The sequence below is a fragment of the Hydra vulgaris genome, chromosome 06, assembly GCF_038396675.1.
Source record: "Hydra vulgaris chromosome 06, alternate assembly HydraT2T_AEP".
NCBI classification, from domain to species: domain Eukaryota; kingdom Metazoa; phylum Cnidaria; class Hydrozoa; order Anthoathecata; family Hydridae; genus Hydra; species Hydra vulgaris.
This window is the reverse complement of record NC_088925.1, coordinates 565,001-574,551: the sequence shown is the minus strand read 5'-3', so window position 1 is coordinate 574,551 and position 9,551 is coordinate 565,001. Positions and strand designations below refer to the sequence as shown.

General features: G+C 28.2%; 1 protein-coding gene across 2 annotated transcripts in view; it reads right to left on the bottom strand.

The window, feature by feature from the left end:
• Positions 1–860: 860 nt before the first annotated feature.
• The window catches only part of LOC100201689 (E3 ubiquitin-protein ligase RBBP6), a 40,321-nt gene continuing 31,630 nt past the window's right edge, over positions 861–9,551 (bottom strand). The window contains exons 14-17 of one of the 2 annotated variants that reach the window (XM_065798901.1): positions 9,395–9,551; positions 5,049–7,098; positions 4,523–4,708; positions 861–1,395 (exon numbers count right to left, since the gene is read on the bottom strand). The exon at positions 9,395–9,551 is cut by the window's right edge and continues 98 nt beyond it. In XM_065798901.1, coding sequence (XP_065654973.1) covers positions 1,078–1,395; positions 4,523–4,708; positions 5,049–7,098; positions 9,395–9,551 — 2,711 coding nt within the window. In that variant the 3' untranslated portion in view covers positions 861–1,077. The remainder of the gene's footprint in view (positions 1,396–4,522; positions 4,709–5,048; positions 7,099–9,394) is intronic. The other variant, XM_065798902.1, reaches the window with a different exon arrangement.

Here is a 9,551-nt window from a genome sequence, read left to right as displayed (position 1 = left end):
ATGAACCATAAATTCTCCATAAAGACTCCTAAATCATAGAGACCATATTTTTTTTATAATCGATTCATAATAATTTATCTACAAAATAATTAATTGTTCTATTTAATATTTGCAAAGGAAAAAATATACGATAAATCTACAAAATGTCAACATTAAAGTTTTGATCGAGAGTGATTCCTAATTGCGAAAAGCATACTAAAGCATAAAAACAACGCACGATTGAAATATTGTAAACTTCACAGTAGTTTTAGTGCGCAATATTCATTATAAAATAAAGAGTCACACACATTTGAAATATTAACTTTAAAGTTGAGATTATAGAGTTATAATTAAGTACATTTTAATAACTGTAGTCAGAGTTTTACTTAAATTTAAAACGATAAAAAGAAACCATTGAGGTCTAGTAGCGACTCCTTTCAAATTTTCAAGCGATCCACAGGTTGGAAACAGCTGATATATATACATAGAGGAATAATATACTATTTAAAAAAAAACTAACAACTAAAAACGCTTAATTTAGGCATAAAAAAAAAACTACCAATGTTCGCCACCAAATAGTGGAGAAATTAAACAAAGTATTTTACAACTTGTTTCCATACTTGTATTTAAAAATACAAAGTACAATTATATACAAATGAACATTTTTCACAGATGACCATAAACCCTATGAACTCGAATATTCACATTTGCGCGCACGTTCTTTTATGTGGATCACAAACGTCCATTAAAGAACAGACAAGAAAAAAACAACAACAACAACAAAAAGACTATTACATAAAAAGCGCACTTTGTAAACCAAGGTGCACTTTTGTTTTACGTAAAAGAAAAAGAAAAAAAATTAAAAGTAATGACACTTAATATTAAAAATAAGAGCTTTTTATTAAAATTTTTCTTCAAAACATGTTGTTCATTGCACGTCACTAACTCTATAGCGTGAGTACTTTACCGTCTTTGATAAAAAATATTCCGGTGTTAATACACATATATAGCATGACTAGCATAACATCTAAGTAAATTAAAGTTACAACTGGATCATAATAAAAAAGACTATACTTTTTCCGAAGATGTTAAACTATATCATAATGAAGATATTGGTGTAATACGGTCTTTTATTGATTCCAAACTTGATTTTGAATCCAAAAAATTTGAAGTAATTGAAGGAGAAGTTGTTTTTTCACAGCCAGATGAACTAGATTTTTCACTAGAAATAGCATTTGAATTAATTAAAGGAGAGGTTGCTTTTTTACTTTCACAGCCAGAAGAAGAACTTGATTTTTCACTATCTGAATCTGAATGTTTTTGATTGATATCAGTCGATGAAGATAATTCTTCGTCTGAAGACGCTTTCTCAACAACTGCCTTTTCAGTATTGTTTGATTCATCGTTACTCTCTTCCTATTGCGATAAAAAGAAACTCCTAATAATATTATATAAATATAATAATAAAAGTTCACATATAAATTAATTTAGGATTTACATTCTTTAAAATTTTATTTTTTAGTTTTTATTCATTCTGCAAATAGTCCACTGGTCGCTAAAAGATTTTCCATAAAAACGTGTTAACTAGTTGATTACGACAAATATGGCATTGAAAATATTTATAAAACCTTTTGTATATATTTATAAAAAGGTTATAAAGAAATACTACAATTAATGAATATATGAAAAAAGCGAAGAATTTTAATTAATAAAATAATAAATAAGTAAAATATAAAAAAAAAAAATTAATAAAATAAAAGAATAATACCACTTTATTTATTTTTAAATGCAAATGTATTTTAAAAAAAAAGTGGAACTATATATATATGAAACTTTATTGAAATTTCTTCAAATATTATTTTTCACGTGAATTTCATACGTAAAATTTTCACATGTGAAATTTTTTCAAAGGGGATGGCTATAAAGCCTATAAACCCCAATTTGCACATTTGCGCGCACGTTCTACGTGAATCACAAACGTTAATCAAGAAACAGACGCACACAACACCGAAAAAGCGCACATAGTTTGCAAAACAAGGTGCACATTTATTTTATTTAAAAAAAGTTACAGGAACAAAAAATTTTATATAAAAAATTAGCTTTTTTTAAAATTTAAGAGATATAGAATATGAATGTTTTTGATTGATATCAGTCGATGAAGATAATTCTGTCTGAAAAAGCTTTCTCAACAACTGCTTTTTCAGTATTGTTTGATTCATCATTATTCTCTTCCTATTGCGATAAAAGGAAACTAAACTACTAATAACTTTATATAAATATAATAATGAAAATTTGTTTATAAATTAATTTAGCATTTATATTGTTTTAAACTCTATATTTTTATTCATTTTGCATATCTTGTTACAAAAAGATTTGCTATAAAACCCGTGTCTACTAGCATAATTGCAACAATGTGTTTACTAATGTGCTTAATAGCGTTGTTTATGACAAATAATCTTAGGTGCTTAATACAGAGGAGGGTGGGAATAAAAACGGTGGGGGAGGGGGTGTACCGGCTTAAAGCATAATCATAACATGAATTTGGCCACTTTTGTTTTAGGCTGTCGAATTATACCTGAGACATTTATAAACAGGTAAACTGATGGTCAGAATTACCTTTATGCACTATTATCAACAAATCCAGAAGACAAGATAAAAAAAATATGCTACTTACAAGTGTCATAGTAAATTTAGAAGCCTAATATTAGCGAAACATCCTATAAAAACCATTTTTAGAAGAGCCTAACAGACCTGTATTTAAATTTACAAGATTTACTGGATTGATAATCAAAAAATTATAAACTTATAACAGTACTATTAATATGAAATAGTTTGAGTTTGATTAATTGTTGTATCCAAGTAACCCGTGAAAATTAAACGATTAAATTTGTGATGAATGGACAAGTGATACAATTTTTGACAAATCTCAAGGTGACTCATGATTCAGGAAAGTTGCATCCTTTTAATATAAATGTTTCTTCATGCTTTTCCCCTCAAACAATAATACTTAAAACCAAGCGGAAAATCGGCTAACGACTAGTTAGCGATATTCGAAATGATAATGACAGCGATTTGGCCGCGAGAATCGCTAGCTAGAAAAGCGCACGATAAGCTATCAAAAATTCGCATTCTATTTATATATGATACTTATTCATATTTATAACATTTAATATTCTATTATTATTATTACTATTGTTCATTATTTATATACATATATTTCGATATTCGCAGACGGCTGAGTAAACAACACGAATTATAGTAAATCGAAGCCAGGTTTCTATTTACACCAATCAAACGTTTATTATTTTTTTGCTTATGCTTATATCTTTTTTTAACGTATATTATTTTATATCGTAACTTATTGTTTAGATCGTTTTTATCCAAAACAACCTAAACAATAAGTTACAATATAAAAGCTACCATATGTAGCTAATGAGTAGATACAGATTTTTTTTATTGAGCAGATACATAATTTTCAAGAAGTAAAAGACAAAATGAAACAAAAATAAAAGAAAACAAAAATTGCTTAAAGCTAACTATTCGCTAGATTCCCACCAAGAAATTCTCTTTCACCTTCGAATTTTCCTTAATCATACAATTAGTACTTTTTGCACTATTAGTTTGCTGTTTTTTTGCCTATTAACTCTCCTTATTACTTTTTAATAACTTATGATTTGAACAGTGGTTGCTTGCAGCCTCGCTGAAAGTGAATTTTATAATTATGATAATAATTTTATTCATTTGTATATTTATTATTTATGTCAATTAAATTAAAAATAACTAATTTTAAATTTTTTTTTATAAATACAAGTCACTTAAAGTTATAACAACTTATGTTTATAAACTTTGTTTCTACTTTTCATTTGGATGAATTTGGATGACATTGACAGTCATCCAAATTCATCCCCATTAGCCTTGGAGATACCTATTAACTGGCCCACAAAAGCTATCATGTTGTATTATACTTTATAACATTGTATTATACTAACATCATTTATATATGATTTGCTGAAACAAGGCAATGAAAGTCGGCAAAACTGATCTGTGCTTAAAACGATAAATTATCTTACAAAGTAAAAGATTTTGTAAGTTTCTTTTTTATGTTTGTTTTAAATGATACTTAATTTATATTATCATATCTTATACCTAAACATTCTTTTATTATTAAAAAAATTTATTGCAGCTCTTTGTATTGCAACATTACAAATATTGTTATGCAAAGAAAAATCTATTAGAACAGATCAGAAACTTTTTTATACCTCAGAATACTGTCCACCAGCTGAAAAAGTGTCATCACATAGAGCCTATACTTAAGTACACCTTGTTTTGTCAGGTTTTTGAAGGAAGTTTTTATAAGTAAATTTTTTTTAGAACTGTCAATACCAATCTAATATGACTTGACTAACACCAAAACAAATCAAGAATGCATATGTAAAAGGTTACAGATTTTATTATTTAGTAAACTACATTGAAAAGATTTTTAATTACCTTGTTAATCCTCGAACTAGTAGATATAAACCATTAAGTATATGCAAATTATTACCTTATCAGTTGAATCTTTTCTCAATTTCTTTTTTTTAGTTTTCTTCTTATGCTTTTTACTCTTTCTGTGTTTTTTATGTTTACTCTTGTGTTTTCTTTTTTTCCTCCTCTTCTTACGATCATCTTCACTGCTACAAACACTAGATTCTTCACTGTCTTCTGATTCGGAGTTTTCTTGCATTTCTCGCTATAGCAATAAAGATATACATTTATCTTATCACTTTCCTATATACGATTCAATACTATTATACTTATATGTTCTGCAAATTATGTATATAGATACAGTTCAATACTATTATTTTCGTATATACAGTTACTTGTCAATTAGTTAAAAATATTGTTAATAAAATTTGATACACCTTGTAGCATTATATTTGGGTTTTAATAAAAATACAGAGATAAAAAAAAATTTAGTGAAATAATTAATATTTTTTAAATAATTTATTTATATAAAATATAAAACTTCAGATTTTCTTAGCTAAAATACAACTTAATGTATAAATAACTTGATGCAATTAAATTTTTACCTTTCGTTTTCGTTTTCTTTCTTTTATCTTCTTTGATTTTTTTTTATTAGATTTTTTTTCTATTTCACTGTCAGTGGAATCTTCTGCTTCAGAATTATTTTCAAAGTTTTCCACAGATATATTTTTGTTTTTGTTTTCTGCATTCAAAGAACTTGCCTTATTTACTAATTCAGCTTGTAATTTTTCTCTTTCCATGATTTCTCTGAGTTTTCGTTCTTTTTTTAACTTTCTTTCAAGTTGTTCTTTCTCAAGTACTGCTAATCGTCTTTCTCTTTCTAATTCCTGAACACGTGACATATCATTTCTTTCATTTTTAGATTTTTCGCGCCGAGTTTGATCTGCTTTTAAACTTCTTTGATAGTCACTGACATCATTGCGAGTCTCACAACGTATATGTCGACGTTTCTCTCTATCTGTATCTTGTTTAAGTCTTTTTTCGGGTAATGATTCATCCCGCAATGGACGAATAGAATCACCTTGCAAACAACTCTTTAATTTTGCTTCACTAGGCAGAGCAACCTCAGAGGATAGCAACCGTTTATTGCTTTCTATGCAAACAACCCTGCGAGAATCCTTAGTTTCATTGCTGATTATTGTTTCATCGTCAGAAGCTCTGTCATTTATTTTTTTAGCAGTGATAACGGTCAAACTTGATATTTTCGACTTTAACACATCACTTTCATTTTGATCCATTCTAGTATTTGACTTCATTTGGTCTTCTTGCTGTAAACGTTTTTTTGACATTTCACTAATACTTTTTAATTTCTCTCCAGGTTTGTAAAATTCTTGATCTGGACGTTTTTCAATTTTTCCGTCATCATCACTACTACTTTCACCTGAAATATGAACTTGTGTTTTTTTTTCTTTTTGTGAATCTTTCTTAGCTGCTTTAAGTTGTTCTAAATATTGACGTTCTTTAGCCAACCTTTTTTCTTTAACAAGAAGATATTTCTCACGACGCTCACGTTTTTGTCTTAGTCCATCCTCCTCTATGTCATTAGTCAAGGATTGGTCCTTACGAAAAGAGGCACATGCCTTCTTTACTTGTTGGGCTAAGGCTAGTTTTTCTGCTTCTTTTTTAGCAAGAACCTCTGCTGCAACCTCTTCAGCTTTTGATTGAGTACTTTTTAGCAACACAACTCTTTTTTTAATGTTTTTATTATCACTCTGAGAGACTTTTCTTTTTTGGGCAACATCACTTTCAGCAAACTTTTGACTTGGTTTTCTGTTTGATACTACAGAAATAGCTGTAATATTGGAATTCTTATTTTTATCTTCCGACACAAGTTCAATTTTATCAAGTTCTACTTTTGGTATCGCTTCTCCATTAATAGAAACATCTTTCCCTAAAACTTCATTACTAATTGAATCATTTACTTCTAATAAATTTGCAAGTTGCTCAGAGCTGTCAGGACATAAAGGAACCTTTTTCTTAGGAACTTTTTTTTTAATGACACGAATAATTTTCTTTTTAACTATTCTCGTTTTTCGCTTTGGTGCTATAGTTTCGCCAACAACTGGAATTCTTAAATTTTCCTGTGTTGCATTATTTACAACACTACTTGTCAATGTCTTTTTTTCAGTAGATTCAACATTAAAATCATCTGATGCTTTAGTAAGATTACTATCCTCTTCAGGAGAAGACTTCAAAACTGTAGTTGGTGAGGAATCTTTAGTATTTTTAACTGAATGTTCATTATTTTTTACCTTACCTTTTTTTTTCTTTAAACTGAGCATTTCTTCATCAAATTCTACTTCATTATCAAACTCAAATTCATCTAGCTCACGTTTTATGTGATCTGGAACAAATCTTTTTAAATCAGTTTTTTGAAGTCTTTTTTCAGAGCGTGGTTTATGCTTTACACTACTTGATTCGCCACCACTTTCTTGGGAAGATTCACGACGACGTCTTTTTGTTTTACTTTTCTTCTTATACTCTTGGCTAGAACCAACTGGTGAAACACTATGATTTCTATAATAAGGACTACGACTGCGACTTCTGTAACGATCACGAGAAGAACTACGGTGCCGATGTCTAGAACGAGGATCACTAAAGGAGATAAATAGTGAACATCACATAATAAACAAACATAAACAGTAACACATTTAGTAAAACACATTAAACAAAAGAAAATACATATATACTTGTATATACATATATACAGATATATTACCCTTTTGTTACAGTTTAAAATTTATTAGTTTAAAATTTTTAAACATCCTTAATAATTGCTCAAAACTTTAGATAGCCCTTTATTAATTTTTTTTGCACAGAACATCTAAAAATAAATTCATTGTTTAAAAATTGTTACATAAATAAAAAAACTGTTTACCATCTTAATTAGTATTGTGTGATTTCATGGACAAAAAAAAATGATTTAATATATTTAAAAAAGTTATGCCTTCTTTTAAACCTCATGCTAACCAATATGTAACCAATATATATATTACCTGTGTTACACACACACACACACATATATATATATATATATATATATATATATATATATATATATATATATATATATATATATATATATATATATATATATATATATATATATATATATATATATATATATATATGTAACACAGGTAAACCATGTTTAACACAAAACAATTTGTTACTGACAGGGCTTTGCAGCATGTAGTGAATAATTTTAAATATTACAAAATTAGAATATTCAGTTAATTCATTATCACAATGACATGGTTACAGAGTCTTCAATTTACATATTTTTAAGTAGTAACCTAAACCTAAACCACAGCAAAAGTAAACAAGTATAAGTTTTTTTTGTCTACTTAACTTGATTCTATTTTATATCTGAAAAATTCCTCATTTTTGTTTTGATGAAATACTGTTATTGTATCTAAGACTAATTTTTATAAAAATGCCCGTTTTATTTTAGACAGCATGCAAATCTATTTTGTAAGCAACAGTTAAACCTGCTTTGATAGGCAAACTTTATGCCTCAACAAAATTAAAATATTTCTTTTACTACTAATATTACCATGATTGTATGATATATTACCTCTTGTTCCTCTTAGCAAAACTCAGTTATTTAGTGCAAACAACTATCGCAGTACTGCTGACAGTCCGTTATTGATGAATGGCAACCTCACTGAGTCCCCTTCTTTATGTCTTGTTGGATTATTTACTACTGACCTTTCATGGAAACCATATATACAATCGATTGCTAAATTAGCATCTACTAAGGTTATTTCTCTTTATCTTGCTTGCCATTTTCTCACTCCTGATGATATTCTCTACCTCTACAAACTTCTTATTCGTCCCTTTTATGGAATACTGTTGTCATATTTAGGCTGGTTCTTGTAACAATGCTCATTCTTTTCTAGACAAGGTTCAAAAACGCATTGTAAACGTAGTTGGACCCGGTCTATCTGCTAGGCTTGAGTCTCTTTCGCATTGTCGTAAAGTTGCCTCTCTTTCTCTTTTCTACAAATACTATCATGGCCACTGCTCAAAGGAGGTTTTATTTCTAGTTCCATAAACCAAAACTCTTTTTTGCTTGACTCGTCATTCATCAAAGTCTCATTCTTTTACTGTATCTGTCCCTGCATGGTCTAAAAACTTTTCTTCATCTAGCTTCTTCCCCCGCACTTTAACCCTTTGGAACTCTCTCCCATCTTCATGTTTTCCTGATTCATACAAATTTCAACTTTTTAAGTCTTCTGTCAACCGTTTCCTTGCTCTATAACTCTATTCTTTTTTTCTAGTAACTCCTCTAGTAAGTAGTTCTTCTAAGTAAGTTAATAGTGGTTGCTTGCAGCCTTATTGGGAGTGAATCAGAATAAGAAAAAAAAATTAGTAAATTCTTGCAAAACCTTTCGAAGTTAAACAACATCTTTTGATTCAACAAACTATTTATTTAAAAAAAACTTGTGCACCCAGATTGTTTGTTGGGTCTTAGCCATCACTTAAAATTTTAAAAATAAATTACTACTTTAAAGCCAAATAAATTTTGTTTTGCAAAAATGTTGTAATACATCTTTGTAATACAAATTTTTTTTTTAAACTTAATACAATTTTTTTTTAAGCTTACTGCAATGAGTTTGCAGTAAGCTTAAAAAAATGAGATGGGTTAAGAGTATATTAGGATAATTTTAAGATTTATCATTATTTAAAAAAATATATTGACAATTCTTTTTATATAAGAAACAGACGTAAGCTAACAAGATTAATAACATAGTATTTATTGAAACATATATAAAACATTGAATAAATTAAAACATATACAAAACTTTAAAACAAATATCTGATAAATAATGTTAACTGAAATTTAATTATATAGTTTCCACTCAAAGTTGCAAAAATTAATACTAACTGTTTTTTAATTTTGCTTTGCCACATATAAAATTCATCTTCTGTTAAAGGCATTGGCGATTCAGGCTCTTTCAATAACTCTTTAGATTTCTGAGCAAGTGAAATGCGAGCCATCATACCTTGGTTAAGATGGTTAAGTGGTTGGTGTGTAACAAACT